This window comes from Rhinatrema bivittatum, chromosome 3, assembly GCF_901001135.1.
Source record: "Rhinatrema bivittatum chromosome 3, aRhiBiv1.1, whole genome shotgun sequence".
Classification (NCBI taxonomy): domain Eukaryota; kingdom Metazoa; phylum Chordata; class Amphibia; order Gymnophiona; family Rhinatrematidae; genus Rhinatrema; species Rhinatrema bivittatum.
The window spans coordinates 89,502,461-89,524,217 of NC_042617.1; the positions used below are offsets into that span (position 1 = coordinate 89,502,461).

Here is a 21,757-nt window from a genome sequence, read left to right on the forward strand (position 1 = left end):
AAACAAAACCACGACGATCCGATTCCCTTCCCCCCCCAGCCAAAATCGATCGTTAAGACGATCGATCACACGATTCACATCTCTAGTAAACACTGTTATAGAACAATAGCATAAAACTGATTAAGATATACAATAAAATATGTAAAAAATCTGAATTCAAATCATGTAGGGGATATCTGCTGTAGAACAAAATGGGAATGATTCTGGTAGTTAGAAAGAAAGTTAGTCATTGTAGGGAGATTGTGTGTCAGATGGAGGGACACACAAAGGGATAGATCTGTCGATTTATCCTTTATAGACATTGAGAGTGTTGTCTTAGAGAGTTTGGCTGAGTAGCCAGGTTTTAAGGTCTTTTTAAAAAGATTTTATGTTTTCTTGAGCGGTCAGGTGATGAGGTAACGAATTCCATAACTTCGGGCCGATGATGGAAATGGCTCTGTTTCTAGTGGAGGACAGTTTAGCATGTGGAAAAGATGGGATCACTAGTTGGAGTTTACTTGTTGATAGAGAACGCTTACTTCATTCATTGGACTGCAAAAGAGCTCGTGCCTATTATAAAGAGAGAACACGATCGGATACTCATGCTTAAATTTTATATCCTTTCCATCACTACCACATCCAGTGGTACCCAAACACCAGAAAGCTACTCCATCAACACTGCATACGGGAGTTGCCTCCATCCCAATACCACAAGGGATTCTATTCACAATACTTCCTCATTTCCAAAAAATCATGGGGACTCTGCCCTATTCTAGACCTATGTTCCCTCACAAATTCATAACAAATGTGAAATTCAAAATGACCTCTCTCAAATCCATTCTTCCTTTTCTACAATCAGGAGACTGGATGTGCTCCATAGATCTGAAAGATGCACATGTCCACATACCAATGCAGCCAAATTCATGGACTTACCTCTGTTTTCAGACAAACATGAGACATTTTCAGTACAAAGTTCTTCATTTCGGTCTCTCCTTCGCACCAAGAGTATTCACGAAATGTCTAGCGGTAGTGGTGGCTCACGTCGACAGGGAATTCAAATCTTTTCCTATCTAGACGACTGGCTGTTAGTAGCCCCCAATCCAGTCCTTCTACGGAACAATTTACTTCAAACGATAAACTGCCTAGACAATCTAGGTCTTCTCATAAATTACGAAAAGTCGTATCTGCAACCGACACAAACCTAACCTTCATAGGGGCTTCTATAGACACCGTTCAAGACAGAGCTTTCCTGCCACAACCTCGAGCATTAGCTCTCACCACACTGGCCCAGCGTTTCTTACCACTTGCCAGAACTTCAGCCCGTCAAGTCTTAACTGTACTGGGTCACAAGGCAGCATGCATATACGTGGTCCCATGCACGAGACTACATATCAGTCATCTACAATGGGGCATAAAAACCCAATGGTCTCAATTTCTAAGTCCATTATCAACACCTGTGCAACTAACAACCAACATAAAAGTAGACCTTTGCTGGTTAACCCCACTGGCATTGACAGAGAGTTTACCTCTCAGACCCCTACGACATCAACTGATTCTCACCACAGATGCCTCCCCCAAAGGCTGGGGAGCCCATCTTTCTGACCTTCAGTCTCAAGGGTTGTGGTCCACCCATGAGCGCAATTATCACATAAATTTCCTGGAATTGGGGACTATCAAGATGCCCTACAAGCTTTTCAACATGCCCCGTTATGCCATGTCGTCATGATCCATACTGACAATCAAGTGGCAATGTTTTACATAAACAAACAAGGCGGGTCCAGTTCATGGAACCTTTGCAGAGAAGCGATACAGATTCTCGACTGGGCCCACTCCAAGGAGATCTCCCTCCAAGCCACATATCTACCCGGGATCAACAACTCCAAAGCAGACAAGTTGAGCAGAATTTTTCACCCACATGAGTGGGAACTCGATCAAAGTGTCGCCAACTGACTCTTCTCCATTTGGGGGTCTTCCTCGAATAGACCTCTTTGCAACAGAACACAAGAAAGTCTATCTTTTTTGCTCAGTGTACCCCAGCACATGCCAGCTGACACAAGATGCCTTTCTCTTGGACTGGTCTCAGGTCCTCCTTTATGCGTTCCCTCCTATTCCACTGATCTTCCGAACAGTACAGAGGTGCATCGAAGACAGTTCAAATCTGATCCTCATCGCTCCAGCATGGTCACGTCAACCGTGGTACAGCTACCTAGTTCAACTATCGATTTGCAAACCCATACCTCTAGGGAATGCCCCCACCCTCCTCACCCAACAACAAGGGTCATTGCTCCATCCACTACATGCATCACTGAATCTCACTGCATGGAGATTGAAAGGGTCACGCTCCAAAATCTGAACATTTCACCTCAACTGGAAGATATTTTGATCGCATCCAGGAAACCATCAACACGACAAAACTACCAACGCAAATGGGCATGTTACATATCCTGGTGTTCCTCACGAATGCAGACCCACTAACGTGTCCACCGGAACGTCTTCTAAGTTACCTCCATCTACTTTATACTCAGGGTCTGGCCACTGCCTTTCTTCGCGTTCACCTTAGTGCGATAGCAGCTTACCACACACCTTTAAACGGGGAATCAATAGCATGTCATACTCCTATTTCTCGCTTTATGAAGGGTGTTCTACATCTGACTCCCCTTAAAGAAACCACCAGTACCATGGGATGTCAACCCAGTTCTGGAACAACTCATGTTACCACCTTTCGAACCAATGGCCAGCTGCCATCTTTATTACCTATCCTGGAAAGTGCTATTTTTAGTCGCCCTTACATCCGTAAGGCGAATCAGTGAACTTCAAGCATTGGTGTACTACCCACCTTATCTTGAATTCTACCACGACAAGGTGACGCTATGTATACATCCTAATTTCCTTCCAAAAGTGGTCTCCACCTTTCACTTGAATCAGACCATAACCTTGCCAACTTTCCATCCCAAACTGCATGCAAATGACAGCGAACAGCGTCTCCATACATTGGACTGCAAGCGTGCACTTGCAAATTACAAGAAACGAAAGTCTACCAACAGACATTCACAACTTTTCCTCTCATTCAATCCAAATGCTCCAGGACTTCATGTTTCTAAACGTACTTTATCATCCTGGATTTCTAACTGCATACGTTTCTGCCATCAGAAATGTTCTGAAATATTATCCTCCACACCCAAAGCCCATCAAGTGCGAGCAATGGCTGCCTCCGTCGCACATCTTCACAATGTACCTATCTCAGATATCTGTAAAGCAGCCACATGGTCATCACTGCACACTTTCATATTTCATTATTGTTTAGACAAACAGACCAATATGATGCAGAGATGGGGCAGATAATCCTAACCAAGAGCACTTCTACTTCAACTCACTTATAGGAGCTGTCTGCCTTTTATATAGTATTAAGCGTTCAATTACATATAAATACTCACGTAAACTACACGCTCAATACTTCAGCTGGTGACTCCCAGACAGCATGGCTAATTCAGCTGCTTATCTATGGGAAAAAAAAGCAAGTTTGCTTATCGTAAATGGTGTTTTCCATATATAGCAGATGAATTAGCCATGCTGACCCGCCCGCTTCCCCAGACAGTTCGGCATTGCATTTCATCTTGCTTTGACATGGACTGAGGAGCCTCGAGGAAACACGGCTGGTATGCAGGGAGGAACATCTCACCAAAAGACTTTGGGTGATCTTAGAGAGCTCCGCCACCTAGTGGCACGGAGGACGTACCCAGACAGCATGGCTAATTCATATGCTATCTACAGAAAACACCGTTTACGGTAAGCAAACTTGCTTTTTCTCTGGTTCACTTGTTTTTAGTTAATTGGCCTTGAATTTATTGCAGTGCAGTATTGTAGATAGGCTGTTTTCAGGAAAAGCCTGAACATGAAATATATACATATAGGCTGATCTGATTTTGATATGTCATGTTTAAAAGTTATAATTTAGCAATTAATTGAATTGTCCATCCTGGTCCTCTTTGCAATCTAGATAAAAATCTAAAATGACAAAATCAGGGTATATTTCAATGAGATAGAGAGACAATAAGTAGAAATTCAGTCAGATGTTGCATGTCAATATTCATCTCCCCAGGAATAGCAAATATTTAATATCTGAACCCTTAGGAATCCCTAGGTGTTATGATTCTCCATCATCAGGCAGGGCTGAATTAGCCATGTCACACAGGTATTGTCATCCGACTGGGTCAAATGGATCCAAATCCCATAGCTCAGTAAAATTTTACTAAGCATGCATGAAAGTTCCCACACATGCATTGCCTTGTGATCCCCTCAGCCTCGTGCTGCCCTCTCTTTCTTTGTGAATTTGATTTTTGAGGTTACTTTTTTCTTGCCTCGTTCAGTGAGTTTTTTTGCATGATGCCTCATCAGTCTCTCTACAATACTTTTTAAATACTACAAAAATCTCCACAATGACAAAGAAAAAAATCAAAGACCAAGAAAACTGCTATCAGCTTCAGAGTCTTCATTTTTGGGCACCCGATTTCAATCACGGGTACCTACAAAGTGTGCTACAAATGTCTGGGCCCAAATTCTGATATAGCAAAATGTTACAGCTTTGTGTAGTGTGCACTGGTTCGAGGATCTCCTGGATCTTTTGCCCAATTCCTTACTTTTGCTGAGGGATTTCGGTATGTGCCCTTCTAATCACTAATGTGTTAGCTTATAAGAACCGATCGCACATTCATCTACCCTCCCTCCTTTTCCTCTCCTATTGTAGTATATTTCTATGTAAATAGCAATAATACTCGGAAAGAGTAGTGATATAGAAAGGTGATTATATTTTCTCTTAGCAATAATAAGACAGATTATAAAAGAGCATTTGTATGAATCAGGTAGAAAAAATATATAAAAGCAAAACTAAGCTAAATATACATATATGTACATTCGATGGCAGTGTATTTTCCTGAAAAGATTGTCCGGTCAGGCAGGCGAAGTGGTCACTGCACAAGGGAGGGAAATCGTGGGCAGCGCTGGGAAGGCTTTGTTCGGGTTAGCAACTTGCTAGCTCTTCAATTTTCTGGTCTTTGTTACTGACTTTTGTGATTGGTGGGTGTGTTACCCTTCCCCTATTACTGCCCCTTTGTCCTGTTGCAAAGCTTTTCACATTTTCTGTCCCTACATCTCTCCCTTTCATTAGTGATGATGCACAATGACATGCTCTTTTTTTCTTGTCTCTATCTTTTTCCCCCTCGTCTGTCTTTCTGTTTACTTCCTGGTTTCACCACATTACTCTTTCTGGTACAGTCATTCTTTTTACCATTTACTCTATTTCCAATAATGTTTACAATTACAAGATTATACAAACTTGTTTTTACTCCCCTTTCTATTTGTTCATAGTCTGGGAAAGTATTTAAAAGCAGTGCAGTGCTCTTTGTTATATGCTGTTTCTAGCCTTGTGGTTAAAGGAGGAACAAATACATTGCCTAGGGCTAATGGAAAGACAGGAAATCAGTACTAATCACTGTCAGGCCGATACAGTACAGTGCGCTCCGACGGAGCGCACTGTACTGGGCCTCTCCCAGTTCCCTCCCAGTCCGCTCCAATTAAGGAGCGGACTGGAAGGGAACTTTTCAACCCACCTAACTGACCTTTCTCCCTCTTCCCCTCTCCTTCCTGCCCCCTACTCCTATCCTGTCTAACCCCAAATTTTTATTTTACCTCTTGCTCCGCTTCAGGAGCAGTAGCAACATGTGTGCACCGGCAGGCTTCCAGCATGTGCTTCCCCGGCATAGCGGCCCCTCTCCACCTCCAGACTGCCCCTTTCTCTGGGCCCGGCACTTCTGCACATAACGGGGGTTACGCGCGTGGCTGGGCTCTTTTGAAAAAGTGCGCAGCGCGCACAAGGCCCAGCCACACATGTAACCCCCATTTTTTACGTTCATGACCGTTTTAAAATTTGGCTGTTATTATCCCAACCATGGAACAACCTCCTCCTTGTTTTCCCTTCTTCCCCCACCCTACCTCTCCATCCTGCTTTAAACCCTTAACATTTGGCTTTAGCCCAAACCATAAAAGATTCCCATACAATCCCTCCATATCACCGTTAACTTTTCTATATAGCACATTTGTCATAATCTATTATAAATGACAAACTTCTTGGGAGCACACTTCCTTTTCCAATATACCACTATCTCACTTCTTGCTGCTTGCAATATATGAGCAACCAGTTTAGCAGTCCAACCCAGAAGAGCATCCTGTTCCACATTCAACAGACAAAGCTTCAGACTAAAAACCACCTGTATCCCCGTGACCTCCTTTAGTACTGAACTATAGTATAGAACTTTTTGATTACCAGACAGCTCCACCAAATGTCCACTATCAAACCTACCCCACCGCACACTCTCCAGCATGTATCCAAATATGAAGGATAAATCTTTTTAAGCTTCTGAGGAGTAAGACACCATCTGTAATAGACCTTTTGCATTGACTTGGTTAAGGAGGCAGACACAGTTGTCCTCGCAATCTGCTTCTAAATGTTAACCCATGTAGCTACCTCAAAACTACACTGGAGATTACCTTCCCACTGAAGTTCATGATTCAACTTCCCACTAGATTGTGGCAATAATCACGTATACATTTTTTAAATTCCCTCTCTTAACTAATAATGCCTCAAGCTCAATGGGGGCTTTCTTTATATTTCTCAACCCAATAAACTTTTCAAGATAATGCCTCACTTGCAGATACCCAAAATAGTTCCTCCCGCTTAAATGAAATCCAGTTTGTAGTTTAGTAAAGGGTTATTATTCCTTAGGGATGTGAATCGTTTTTTAACGATTTAAATTATCGTCCGATAATTTTAAAATCGTCATTAATCGGTAAGGGACTCGATACAATAGGAATTCCCTCGATTTATCGTGAAAAATCGTTAAATCGAGTACGGGAATTATTTGGGGGGAGGGCGGGAAAACCGGCACACCAAAACAACCTCTAAACCCACCCTGACCGTTTAAAACCAATCCTTTACCCTCCCCCACCCTCCCAAACCCCCCAAAATGTTAAATTACCTGGTGGTCCAGTGGGGGGGGGGGGGGGGTGGTCGTCCTGGCGCGATCTCCCGCTCTCGGGCCATCGGCGCCATTTTGGCTACCACTGATAAAAATGGCGCCGATGGCCCGATAAAAAAAAAACCCACCCCGACCCTTTACAAATTACTGGCCACTGGCATCCCGCTCCGTGAATGCCTCTGTGGCTACTGCCGCTCCGTGCAGTGTTTGAATGCCTCTGTGGCTACTGCCGCTCCGTGCAGTGTTTGAATGCCTCCACTTTATTCACGCCCTCTAGACTTGATGGATCCACAGTGTTTATCCCACGCCCTTTTGAAGTCGTTCACAGTTTTAGACTTCACCACTTCCTCTGGAAGGGCATTCCAGGCATCCACCACCCTTTCCGTGAAGAAATACTTCCTGACATTGGTTCTTAGTCTTCCTCCCTGGAGCCTCAGCTCGTGACCTCTGGTTCTGCTGATTTTTTTCCGACGGAAAAGGTTTGTCGTTGTCTTTGGATCATTAAAGTTTTTCAAGTATCTGAAAGTCTGAATCATATCACCCCTGCTCCTCCTTTCCTCCAGGGAGTACATATTTAGATTCTTCAATCTCTCCTCGTATGTCATCCGATGAAGACCCTCCACCTTCCTGGTCGCCCTTCTCTGTACCGCTTCCATCTTGTCCTTGTCTCTTTGTAGATATGGTCTCCAGAACTGAACACAGTACTCCAGGTGAGGCCTCACCAAGGACCTGTACAAGGGGATAATCACTTCCCTTTTCTTACTCGATATTCCTCTCTCTATGCATCCCAGCATTCTTCTGGCTTTTGCTATCGCCTTGTCGCATTGTTTCGCAGACTTCATATCATTAGACACTATCACCCCAAGGTCCCTCTCCTGCTCCGTGCACATCAGCCTTCCCCCCCCCCCCCCCCAATCGAATACAGTTCATTCGGATTTCCACTCCCCATATGCATGACTTTGCACTTCTTGGCATTGAATCTCAGCTGCCATATCTTCGACCACTCTTCCAGTTTCCTTAAATCCCGTCTCATTCTCTCCACTCCTTCCGGCGTGTCCACTCTGTTGCAGATCTTAGTGTCATCCGCAAAAATACAAACCTTACCTTCTATCCCGTCCGCAATGTCGCTCACAAAGATATTGAACAGGACCGGTCCCAACACCGATCCTTGCGGTACACCACTTAAAACCGCTCTCTCTTAGGAGAAAGTTCCATTTACCATCACACATTGTCTTCTGTCCGTCAACCAGTTTGCAATCCAGGTCATCACCTCGGCCCTCACTCCTAAACTTCTCGTTTTATTCACCAGTCTCCTGTGCTGAACCGTATCAAAAGCTTTGCTGAAATCCAAGTAGATGACATCGAGCGCTCTTCCTCGATCCAATTCCTTGGTTACCCAGTCAAAAAAGTCAATCAGATTTGTCTGACAGGACCTTCCTCTGGTGAATCCATGCTGCCTCTGGTCCATCAATTCTCCGGACTGTAGATAGTTCACTATTCTCTCTTTCAACAGTGACTCCATTACTTTTCCCACCACCGAAGTGAGGCTAACCGGTCTGTAGTTACCAGCCTCCTCTCTGTTCCCACTCTTGTGAAGCGGGACCACCACCGCTCTTCTCCAATCACTCGGCACCACTCCCGTTTCTAGGGATCTATTGAACAGGTCGCACAGCGGACCCGCCAGCACATCTCTGAGCTCCCTCAGTATCCTTGGATGAATCCCATCAGGTCCCATGGCTTTGTCCACTTTCAGATTCTTTAGCTCTTCCCATACATTTTCTACTGTAAAAGGATTTTCATCTATTCTACTTCCCTCCAGTTTCTTGTTGTGTAGAGATGGTCCTTCTCCAGGGTCTTCTTTAGTGAACACAGAGCTGAAGTATTCGTTTAATATTTCTGCCATTTCTTCGTCTCTCTCCACACATTGATCATTTCCACCTTTCAATTTCACTATACCACTTTGGACTTTTCTCTTTTCGCTGATGTATCTGAAAAATGTTTTGTCACCATTTTTTATCTCCTTGGCAATCCTCTCTTCCGCTTGACTTTTTGCCAACTTGATTAATTTCTTCGTCTCCCTCAGTTGAATCAAATATTCTTCTTTGTGCTCCTCCCTTTGGGATCTTTTATATTTCTTGAATGCTGTTCTTTTAGCTTTAATTTTGTCAGCCACCTCCTTTGAGAACCAGATAGGTTTCATTTTTCTTTTGCTTTTCTTTACATTTCTAACATATAGAGCAGTTGCCTTGGTGATTGCTCCTTTTAGATTGGTCCACTGCTGATCCACATCTCTCTCATTCTCCCATCCATTTAGTTCTTCCTCTAGGTACTTCCCCATTTCCTCAAAGTCCGTGTTTTTGAACTGTAAAACTCTGGTCTTTGAGCTTCTTTTCCATATTCTTTTAGTGATATTAAACCATACCGTTTGATGATCACTGGTGCTGAGGTGGGCGCCCACCTTGACATCATAGACATTATCTCCATTAGTGAGCACTAAGTCGAGTATAGTTCCTTCTCTCGTGGGTTCCATAGATGAGTCCCATAGACTAGTCATTAGCATGATTGATGAGGACACCAAGGAGTGATCCAGTTGGTCACTCATTCAATCATGGGAGAAAAGCACTTCATGGGACAGTGCACAATTGCTGCTTGGAGCAGGACCTGGGAAGAGGAGGAGTGCCACCACTCTGAGCAAGGCCTGGGATGAGAGAGAATTGCTGTGGAATGTAGGGCTGGGGGAAAGAGTTGTTGCTGCTGTTGGGAATGTGTTCCAGCAGTGCGAGGCAAGACTAGCTGCTGCCAGGAGCAGAACCTAGGAAAAGAGAGGAACTGCTGATGCTGGTAGTAGGACTCAGTGAAAGAGGAACTGCTGTAATCAGGAACAAGACCTGGCAGGGAGAGGAGCTGTTGCCAGCAGGTCTAGAGGCTGAGGTGAGAGAAGCTACTGTAATGAGGAGTAGAGCCCATATGCTGAGTTAGGATTTTGGTGCCCTTAGGCACTGTTTGTGTTGTTGCCCCTTGTCACCCCCCTCATCCTTCGAAATTGGACACAGGGAGCAGAAGGTCTGAGGCACAGTCTTCTAATTTCCTATCAGGCCTATCCAGTACCGAGCGGTAGGAAGAGCTGCGTTAGTGCCTACGGCACCCGCGGTTACCGCCCGCACAGTGCAGCTCACCTACCGCTCGATCCTGAAGCCTAATTGTATGTAAATGTAAGCCGCGTCCGAAAAGCCTTAGGTCCGCGCAACCCAGGATACTGGATAGAGCGCCTATACAGGATACTGGGTGCGCGGGCCTAAGGCTTCACGCCACGCTGGTATCTGTCATTTCAAATGTCATTTGAAATGACAGATACCAGGAAGCAAGGGCGGCGACAGCGCAGAAGCAACGGCGAAACGACTTGTCAGTGTCCCCCCTCCTCTCGGAGCAGGGCGCGAAAAGCCGCCTTGCTCTGGGAGGAGGGGGGACACTGACAGCGACGAAGCTTTCCCCCAGCCCGGACACCGGCGAAGCCAGAAGACAGCGGCGGCGAAGCGACTTGTCAGTGTCCCCCCTCCTCTCGGAGCAGGGCGCGAAAAGCCGCCTTGCTCTGGGAGGAGGGGGGACACTGACAGCGACGAAGCAACGGCGAAGACAGCGGCGAAACGACTTGTCAGTGTCCCCCCTCCTCCCGGAGCAGGGCGGATTTTCCGCCCTGCTCCGGGAGGAGGGGGGACACTGACAACGGCGAAGCTTTCCCCCAGCCCGGACACCGGCAAAAAACTTTTCAGCGGCAAAAACTTACTGTTTTGTAGCCAGCAGCCCTGAGCAGGAACACGATCTGCCTCCCGTAGCTCCTCCCGAAGACAAAGATGGCCGCCTGCATGGGGAAAGCGCGCAATTGGCCGCTCAAGACGTGACATCGTGACGTCACGTCTTGAGCGGCCAATTGCGCGCTTTCCCCATGCAGGCGGCCATCTTGTCGGGAGGAGCTACGGAGCCAGGTCGTGTCACTGATGATGGCTGCAAAAAAGTAAGTTGTGCAGGCGTCTGAAAGCGACTTACTTTTGGGATCTTGACAGATCCCAAAAGTAAGTCGCTTTTGGAAAAAAACCAAAATTGTCAATTTTGAAAAAAAAAAAATTGCTTTTCTTTTTTTTTTTAGCTTCACCGCTCAGTTTCGTCGTTCAGTTTCGCCGCTTGTCTCTTCTCCCCCCCTCCCTCCGGGAGGGGGGAGAAGAGACAAGCTTTTGTTTTTTTTTTAGTTTGGCCGCTGTCATCTCTTCTCCTCCCTCCCGGAGCAGGGCGCGAAAAGCAGCCTTGCTCCGGGAGGAGGGAGAACAGACTGACAGCGGTCAGGTCGGGTCCGGGTTGGGGGTCCGGGTCGGGTCCGGGATTCGCCGGGTCGGGTTCGGGCTTCGCTGCTCAGTTTCGCCGCTTGTCTCTTCTCCCCCCGAGGGGGGAGAAGAGACAAGCGGCAAAACAACTTACTTGCACGGGGAAAGCGGTCTCCGTGGCAGCCCCAGTCCTCTCCCCTCCTCCCGAAGGAGGAGGGGAGAGGACTTCGGGGGCTTCGGGAGCAGGGGAGAGGACTGGGGCTGCCACGGAGACCGGCACCCATGATCGCGGCCGGGGCAGGTGAGCGGGGGCTGGGGGAAAGCTTGCCACCTACCCTTACCCATGCCTCTACCGCCTGGGTCAGGGTAGGCGGTAAGTTTGCAGGTTAAACGCGCGACAAAACGGCAGGGAAAGGTAGCGTTAGTCGGGGCACGGGTTACGGGATGCTAGGGGAATAGCTAATTGGCTCGTTTGCATGCAATATCGAGCTAATTCGCTCGTTTGCATGCAATATACATGCCGCGGGCGGAAGGGGTTACCCGGGGAATTTAGGACGCGGTAGGAGTAGGTTAAAGGGGATTCGGGATCGCAGGAAGGGCTAACGCGGCCGGAACGTGAGTTAGAAGCGGCTTAGGAGCAGGGTAAACGCGGCCGCACTTTACAGGATAGGCCTGTATGTCAGCCAGGGGTTAGATTCTGTGACAAAAAATAAAAAAAATTCTGAAGCAAACTATAAAACATTTCCATCTTTTTTATTATATTATAAAAATAAATTAATTTAACAATATATTTATTAGTATAATTTATTTTTATTTGTGAAAAAAAGTGATCTCGAGTACCAGTATAGGGCGGAGACCTTGAGGATGTGAAGAGGAAGGGAGGAGGCTCCAGAATGGAGTAAGCAGGGGGAGAAATGTGAGAAGGAAAAATTAGAGATGGAGAAGATTAGGAATCTGGAATGGGGAAGAGGAGAGAGGGGAGGGTTGTTTTTTGATTGAGGAATGAGTAGGAAAGGTTGGGGAGTGGATTCCAGGATCTGGGGAGAAGGGAAAGGTAAGAAAGAAGGAAAGGAGGTTCCAAGATCTGGGGAGGGATTTCAATTGCATTGGGTGGGAAAGAAAGAAGGGAGGTGTCCTTACTATGCTCCTGTCATGCCCTTCTTTGTATTTCCTCTGTAACATCCCACGTAATATAACACACATATATATTTTCTAACAGCCCAGTTCCACTTTCCCTGTTTAATGTAACTTTTGCTTTTTGCTTTCATTGTTTAACTGGTTCCCCCTAGTTTATTGTAAACCGGTACGATAAGACCTGGTTCTTGAACATCGGTATATTAAAAGAATTTAAATAAATAAATAAAATAAATATACACACTTGTCACCTTCCTTTAGACGCACACACACACTGTTTCCTACCCTTGTTCCCCCTCTGTCACACAGATGTATACTCTCCAGCCAATCTCCCTTTCATCCCCCAGTCTTTTTTCCCACTCTCCAATGATCTGTACTCAGACCCTCCTAATCTCCCCAAAATGATCACCCTTTGCTCTTTCTACTGCAGACTTAGCAGACTTACTCCGTCTCCTCTCCAGTTCCCTGCAGGCCGCCTGGAGGGGTGAGGCTGAATCAGGAAACAGAGGGCTCTTCTCTGCTGAGTGAGATTCAGCACAGCTAAAAGGCAGCAGATCTTCAGCCAGCTTGCTGTTCCCCCAGATTTTGGCCGCCCTAGGCACAGGCCTATTGACAAATCCAGGCTTGATTGGTGCCCACTGTGGGGCGAGAGGAGCTGCTGCTGCTTGGAGTATGGCCGGAGTGAGAAGGATTGCTCCTATGGGTTTAAGAAGGGCACACCATCAACTTTATTAACCACTTGTTGCCACTGCTGAGAAAAGAAGCATTTTTGTATTATTCGGTTTTATTTTCATTATATTTATTTCAGCTACAGAGGATATGATTGTCGAAATAATTTGTTCTACACGCAGTCTGGTGAAGTGGTATATCATATTGCTGCAGTGGGTGTGGTGTACAACAGACAGCAGCATTCTCAAAGACTCTATCTTGGTCATGATGATGACATCCTCAGCCTAGCCATTCATCCAGTGAAAGACTATGTAGCCACTGGGCAGGTAAGCACTTCTTGTAAGTAAGATGACCTTAGAAAGATTTAGATCTCCTGGCAGGGCAATTCAGTGGACTCCTTAGCTAAATGACCCTATACTCTGAACACATACACATTTACATTGAATATTGTGCATTCTCCCAGGACAAGCAGGATGGTCATCCTCACAGATGGGTGACATCATCAGATGGAGTCCGGCATGGAATACTTTCGTCAAAGTTTTTAGAAACTTTGACTGGCACACTGAACATGCCCAGCATGCCACTATCCCTGCAGCCACGCAGGGTCCCCCTTCAGTCTCCTTTTTTCCGTGGTGCTGTTGCCTCATGGTTGTTGGAACTCTTCAATTATTTTTTCCTCATGGAAGAAATTCTTGTTTTTTTCACGGTACTTCCCGCTCCGGGGTCCTCCCTTTGCGAATTGGTTCCTCTGGTGTTTGGTAGGTACATTTCTTTGAGTTGTTGTGGTCGGTTTCCGAGCATCTGCCCTCCAGTGGCCACCGGCCACTGACTGCACACTGGCCACCGACTGCACGCTATCTTTTTTCAATGGCAACTGATTTTCAGAAGTGCCCTCAGTGTCCACGGACTATGTCCATTACGGACCCGCACAACATCTGTGTCCTCTGCCTGGGGCTTTTCCACAATGTCCATCAGTGCCCCAGTTGTGCTCAGATGACTCTCCAAAGGCCGGCGAGCCCGCCTAGATAAGATGGAGCACTTGTTCCCGACAATCAGCTCAATCAACTCCAGTCCCGGCGAAGTCGAGTCAAGGGAATCGATCTGACTCAGGACTCTCACCATCAGTGTCCCGCCATGATGAAAAAGGCATGGGGGTTTGCCCCTCATTGGCGTCAGGCCATTCCAAGGCCTCAGGATCATCTTTCTCGGCACCTGAGAAAGACTGGACCAAGCACCGAGGGAAGCACCGACACTGGCACCAAAGGTCATCGCATCATGGTGCCAGCGCAGATACCGGAGGGGCACTGGCCCTGGACAAGCCCCCTCCAAAGTGGCCCCGGGGTAAGGAGGCCCCATCCTCCTCCAAACCTGGGAGCCCAGGTCATTCCCCACCGATCTCTGTGTCTGGTACCGAATATCCATGGACACCCGTGGAGGCCCCGGTTACACCTCGCCTGCCTTCTCCTCCCACTTCGTTGCTCACTACGCCTGCATTTTGGGAGAAGCTGGATCATGTGGTCCAGCAGGCAGTGCTCAGTGCCCTCCAGGGCTTCCAGCAGCCACTGACGCTGGCCCCCGCACCTTAACCAGTGCCCTCGATGTTGGCACCCTTGCTGGAAAGGTTGGATGTGCTGCTCGATGCTTTACTGATGCAGCCTGTACCTGGAGGTCCTCTGGGACCCCATCTGCCACCGGTTCCTCCCTCCAATACTATCCCGAATCCGGGTTCCTCAGAGGAGGAGGATGCAGATCTGTGCCTGCTACCACGGGCAATGCCTTCGGTGTCTGATCCTGTTCTCGGGCCATCTGGTGCCTTGGCTCCCCGGATTCCATCGGTGCCCTCGAATGTCCCGGGGCCCTCGAGGCCTATGCGGCTGATATTGGGGCCCTCTGACCAGCCATCGATGCTGGTGCCCCGGGACCCAAGGTTTGAACTTCCTCTTCAACCCAGGTAGCTCGGCAGTGAGGAGGAGGTCCCTTATGACCCATGGGGCGATGCTTCCTCCGAGTTTTCCTCTGATGCTTCTGATGATCTTTCATTAAAGCCTTCATCTCCAGACAAGAGGTGCCGCTCACCCCCAGAGGACTTATCTTTCGCCAGTTTTGTTCAGGCGATGGTGGAGACCGCACCCTTCTAACTATTGACAGAAGAGGATGCCCACCATAAAATGTTGGAGGTCCTCCAATTAGTGGACATCCCTAAGGAGGTGGTGGCTGTTCTGGTACACGAGGTTCTCCTAGAGCTCCTCTACTGGTTATGGGAACACCCAGGCTCCGGTAAACCGGAAGATGGATGCCATTTATTTAGTGCAACAGGCCCTAGGCTTCCGGAAGAGCCAGCTCCCACACTTGTCGGTGGTAGTAGAGTCTGCTCAGAAGAAGGCCAAGAGGTCCCGCACTCCTTCGCTCCTTCGGGAAAAAATCAAAGAGCCTTGGACACTCTAGGCTGCAAGGTCTTCCAGGGGGCTGTGCTCATTTTCTGAATAGCGGCATATCAGTTGTACATGAATCAGTACAACCGCAACCAATGGAAGCAGGTCCAGGAGCTTACTGAAGGTTTCCCACAGCAGTTCCAAGAAGGCTTGGAGTCCATTGTGCAAAAGGGGTTCGAAGCTGGCAAGCATGAAGTGCGAGTGGCCTACGATGAATTTGAGATAGTGGCAAGGATATCGGTGGCTGGTATTGGTGCTTGGCACTGGGCCTGCCTTAAGGCCTCCGACCTCCACCCCGAAGTCCAGGAGAAGCTGGCCAACCTCCCCTGTATGGGTAAAACCTGTTCAGGGATAAGGTCCAAGATGCAGTGGCCCAGCTGAAGGATCACTACAGAATCCTGCAACAATTGTCCGCCAGCACCTCGGACCTTTCCTCGGTGATCCACAGGGCGCCGCATAGAGACCCCAGGAAACCATTCTACAGGCAGCGGAGATACTATCCTCCAGCCTTGTGAGCTTGTACGACTCGGACTGCCCCGAAGGGCCATCTGCACTAACAACGGGCACCTCGGGCCCAGCCCATCCCTGTGGCAGGCTTTTGACTGGCGCAAAGAGATAAGCAGCCTAACCCCAGTGCCTATAGGTTCCGGCCCCCAGTTGGGGGCTGGCTAGCCTTGTTCACAGACCACTGGACCCCCATCACCACCGACCGATGGGTGCTAACCATCATGAAACGAGGCTACCACCTAAATCTTCTCAAGATCCCGCCAGATTCCCCTCTCTCACCAGGATAGAATCTTGTGGAGCATGTGGCGACCTTCGAGGTAGAACTCTCAGTCCTATTGCGGTCCAGAGCCGCTGAACCGGTTCCCCACGCCCAACACAGCCGGGGGTTCTACTCCAGGTATTTTCTCATTCCAAAAAGAACAGGTGGTCTCCGTCCCATCCTTGACCTCTGAACTTTAAACAGATTCCTGAGGTGGGAATGGTTCAAGATGGTCTCATTGGGGACCTTAACCCCACTTCTTCATCAGGGAGATTGGTTCTGCTCTCTTGATCTGCAGGACACCTACGCGCACATCGCCTCATTGGAAATTCCTGTGCTTTGTGGTAGGCCAGAGGCATTTTCAATACAGGGTTCTGCCCTTCGGCCTTGCCTCCATACCCTGAGTCTTCACCAAGTGCTTGGCAGTGGTGGGGGCATACCTGTGCTGCAATGGAGTGCACGTGTTCCCATTTCTGGATGACTGCTCATCAGGAGTTCCTCGAGGGAGGGAGCCTTCTGGTCCCTGCACTTGACGATCTAAGTCCTCCAGTCGCTGGGGTTTCTCATCAATTACCCAGAATCCCAGCTGACGCCATCCCAGTGGCTCAGCTTCATCGGAGCGAACCTGGACACCACAGTGACCAGAGCATTCCTTCCCAATGAACGGGTAACAACACTGGCAGGTTTGGCCATATCCATTCATCGCCGACGGATGGCCTCAGCCCACCTACTTTTGTGACTGCTGGGCCACATGATGGCTTCGTCTATGTCACCCCAATGGCTCGACTGGCCATGAGAGTGACACAGTGGACCCTGTGTTCTCAGTGGCACCAAGCCTTTCAGGAACACTCTGCGCTGGTCTGGATAACCGAGCCGCTCCAGCTCTCCATCGCTTGGTGGGCACAGGAAGCCAACCTGAACAAGGGACTTCCGTTTCAGCCCCCTCCAGCTCAGGTGATCCTTACTACAGATGCCTCAACTGTCAGTTGGAGTGCTCATGTTGACGGCCTCCACACACAAGGTGTGTGGATGAAGCCCGAGGTGAGATGCTAGATACATTTCCTAGAACTTCAGGCAATGCGGTATGCCCTCTATGCGCTCCAGGATCGCCTGTCCCACAAGGTTTTCTTGATATAGACAGACAACCAGGTGGCCATGCGGTAAGTGAACAAACAGCGGGGCACAGGATCCTATTTCCTCTGTCAGGAAGCAGCGCAATTTGAGCCTGGACCCTGTTATGAGCCTTGCTCCTGCAAGCTGTGTACCTGGCAGGGATGGAGAATGTGGTGGCGGACTGCCTCAGTCTGACATCCACCCCCACAAATGGTCCCTCAATCCCTCTGTGGTGGAGAAGATCTTCCGCAAGTGGGACCTGCTGGACTTGGATCTCTTCATGTCCCCCAGAACCACAAAGTGAGTCGCTTCTATTCCCTTACAGGGAGGACAGGGAACCAGCCATGGATGCCTTCGCTCAATCCTGGAGTGCGGGTCTCCTGTACGCATATCCTCCAATTCTACTCATAGGCAAGACCCTCATGAAGCTCCAGCAGGATGGGGGCTTCATGATCCTGATAGCCCCGCATTGGCTGCAACAGGTTTGGTTTCCGATCCTGTGTGACCTGTCAGTCCAGGAACCCATACATCTGGGCACCTCTACCAACCTCATCACACAGGATCAGGGCAGGCTGTGCCACCCGAGCCTCCGGTCATTGGGCCTCATGGCCTGGAGGTTGAAAGGCTAGTGTTACAGTCCCTCAACCTTTCCGACAATGTTGCAAACGTCCTAGTAGCTTCTCGTAAGCCTTCCACAGGGAAGGCCTACCAGTTAAAATGGAAGAGGTTCTCAGTCTGGTGTATGGAACAGGGTCTTGAACCTTTCCCCTGTCCCATGCCTCAGTTCCTGGACTATCTGTCTCTCAGTCGGGACTACTTTGATCCGGGTCCACCTGAGTGCCATCAGCGCCTACCACTGCAGAGTGGGCGACACTCCGGTCTTGGGGCAACCCTTAGTGGGGCACTTCATGAGAGGCTTATTCCAGCTGAAGCCCGCATTGCATCCTCCTGTTGTGGCCCGGGACCTCAACGTTGTGTTAGCGTGGCTCATGCTGTCTCTGTTTGAGCCTCTGCGCTCCTGCAAGTTAAAACACTTCACTTGGAAGGTTATCTTCCTGGTGTCATTTACTTCCACTTGCAGGGTTAGTGAGCTGCAGGCCCTAGTAACCTATCTGCCTTATATGAGGTTCTTCCCCGACAGGGTAGTGTTGCACACTCACCCTAAGTTCCTGCCTAAGGTGGTGACTGACTTCCATCTGAATCAGTCCATTTACTGCCCACCTTCTTTCTGAAGCCACACTCCCACCGAGGTGAGCAGGCTCTGCACACCTTGGACTGCAAGCGTGCTCTCACTTTTTACCTGGAGCGCACTGCAGTCCACAGGCCGTCCACCCAACTCTTCGTCTCCTTTGACAAAAACAGACTTGGGGCTGCAGTGGGCAAGCAAACCCTATCCAATTGGTTGGTGGACTATATCGCTTTCTGCTATGAGCAGGCGGGCCTTACTCGGAGGCTGAGTAACAGCGCACTCAGTGAGCGCCATGGCAGCATTGGAGGCCCACATTCGTGCAGTCCCTATTGCTAAAATCTGCAAGGCCGCGACATAGAATTCCCTCCACACATTGGCAGCCCACTACTGTCTGGACAAGGATGGTCAACAGAACAATGTCTTTGGCCAGTCTGTCCTCCGTAACCTATTCCAAGTGTGAGAACCCAACTCTCCCTGCCTAGGGCCCAACATATGGTTCAGACTGCCTCCCGTTGTTGTCAACAGCACTCCTGTTGTTGTGCCTGTGCATGTTATTGGGTGTCTGTTGGCCCAGTGTGTTCCGGGGGCAGCCTGCAGCTTGCTATTCACCCATCTGTGAGGACTACCATCCTGCTTGTGCTGGGAGAAAGCAGAGTTGCTTACCTGTAACACATGTTCTCCCAGGACAGCAGGATGTTAGTCCTCAACAAGACCCACCCGCCACCCCACGGCGTTGGGTTTGTCTGCATTTTGTTGTTTTATTTTCTGCTAGTCTTTTATGCTTTGATATGAAACTGAAGGGGGACCCCGCATGGCTGCGGTGATAGTGGCATGCTGAGCACTGCGTGCCGGGTTCCATCTGATGATGTCACCCATCTGTGAGGACTAACATCCTGCTAGCCTGGGAGAGCACCTGTTCCAGGTAAGAACTCTGCTTTATTAATTTCAATATGTGCCTTATGTTCTGAAAAATGTTCTTTTAATGCCATAGTAGTCATAGCTCCAAATATCTCACTAATATAGATCATTAAATGCACTCTATAACTGATATTACAATTAATAAAATCACAGATCTCATCTTTGTGCATGCAAGTTTAAAATTTCTTGTACTGTAAACATTAAAAAGCCCATATTCAGCTAAGATAGGCAAATAAACTTATCTGGGTAATGTAGCCTATATAATCATTGTCACGGCCACGCCACTGAATATATCCGGTTATCTTAAAGCTAGCTGGATACGTTTATCCGGCTAATTTTAGGACAGGTGTATGGGCCGACCAGAGTTAGCTGGATAAGTCTGGCTAATTCAGCTCCTCCCAGTTACACTCCTGGAATACCCATGACTTATCCGGCCAAATTTAGCCAGTAAAAAGTTATTCAGCTAGAATTTAGCCGGATAAGTAACCAAATGTTCATTTAACTGGATAACTTCTGAGTTGTCTGGCTAAATGCTTCTGAATATAGATCGCATACTGTGAACATTAACCATACTGGAAGTTACTATTTTGCTGTTCATTCAATCCAGAGTAAGCCACAGTCCTGAATAGCAAAATATCAGTGTATTTTATTTCATCTGTATGATATTCTAGGTTTCTTAATAATCAATTTTTCTAGTTTTTCCTCTACTTTATGATTTGCTAGATTTTTGTTTCTGTTAATTGTATTGGAGCAGACATTACAATCATTTATTTTACAAAAACACTTAAAGGTGAATTTTAAAAGCCCGACATGCGTCGGAATTAGGGGATGCGCAAATATTTCGGGCTCATGCATACTGAGTGGATTTCAAAAGCCGCCCAGATACGCATGTAAATGCTGCTGCTCACACATATTGGAACTTCTCAAAAAGGGGCGGGATAAGGTGGGACATGACCATTCCAAGATTTTAACTGTAAATTTGCACGTAAATACTTACATGATCTGGCATGCTGGGGTCTCTTGCCATGTAACTTTACTTCTTCTATGGATGATATGTAAGTAATAAAACAAAATAATCTAGGCAGGTCAGTGGGGTTTTAAGGCTCGGGGCTAACAGGAGGGAATGGAAGACTATTAAACTAGGTGGCTTTGGAAGACCTATTCCTTAACTAGGTAAACTGGAAATGAACTGGGAAAACTGGCAATGGCATCAGTGTGCATCCCTATTAAAATCTGACCACTTATGCAGTAGAAGCAGGATTTGCACACACAGGTACACGTCCACTTGAAATTGAGCGCACATGCGCATGCATATATTATAAAATATATATCAGTGGAGTCCGACAAAAGCATGCACATGTGCACTCGCGCAGCAGTATGAAAGTTACCATCTTAACATTTGACTGGCGTGTTAATGTTACATAGAGTCTAGAAAATATATCTCATTACCTAATTATCAAACAGTGCTGTCTTTACTATAAAATGGAAAAATATTGTCTTAAGAGTGAATTTTAAAAGCCCTACATAGCAAAACCAGGAGATATGCGCGTGACTTGGCCGTGCGCGGGGTTTAAAAGGCCCGTGGCTATGCGCGTATCACCCGGTATGCGGATAAAAAATATTTGACAAAAAAGGGGCTGGAAATGGGCATGGGCGGGCTGCAGCTGTACCCATGAAGTCACTTACGTGCTCTAGTGCACGCTGGGAACCCTCAACCGCATAATTTGCTTCTGCTATGTATAGTGTATAAGTAGTGAAATAAAAAAATTAAAAAAAAGGATAGTTAGCGGGGTTTTAGGGGACGGGGCTAGTAAGGTAAAAGGGAGGCAAGTTATGTAGGGGGTTTAGGAAGTCCGCTCCTTTACTGGGGCGAACTGGAGGGAACTGGGAAATAGGCCTATTGTGTCGCTACACATACCTACTAAAATTCCCCCCTTACACGCTCGAGATGGGATTCCCGCGCACATGCGAGTGTCGATATAAAATCGTGCACGCATGTATGCATGCAGACAAATGTGCGCGGCTCTTAAAATCTATCTTTTAGCGTCAACACTTACTTTAGAGTCTAGATGTTCTGATGGGATTTTCTGTTTTTCATTCTTGCTTTCCTTCCCTTCAAGTCTTGAGTGGTCAGAGTTGACATCTATAAGTATAATACATAGTTACTTTGACAAAAAATGAATGCAGTAGGCTAGGAGGGGCCACTGCTC

General features: G+C 47.7%; 1 protein-coding gene across 1 annotated transcript in view; it reads left to right on the forward strand.

The window, feature by feature from the left end:
* Window positions 1-21,757, forward strand: part of EML6 (EMAP like 6) — an 815,949-nt gene that overhangs the window by 342,593 nt on the left and 451,599 nt on the right. The window contains exon 14 of the mRNA XM_029593447.1: window positions 13,269-13,455. Within this exon, the coding sequence (XP_029449307.1) occupies window positions 13,269-13,455 (187 nt within the window). The remainder of the gene's footprint in view (window positions 1-13,268; window positions 13,456-21,757) is intronic.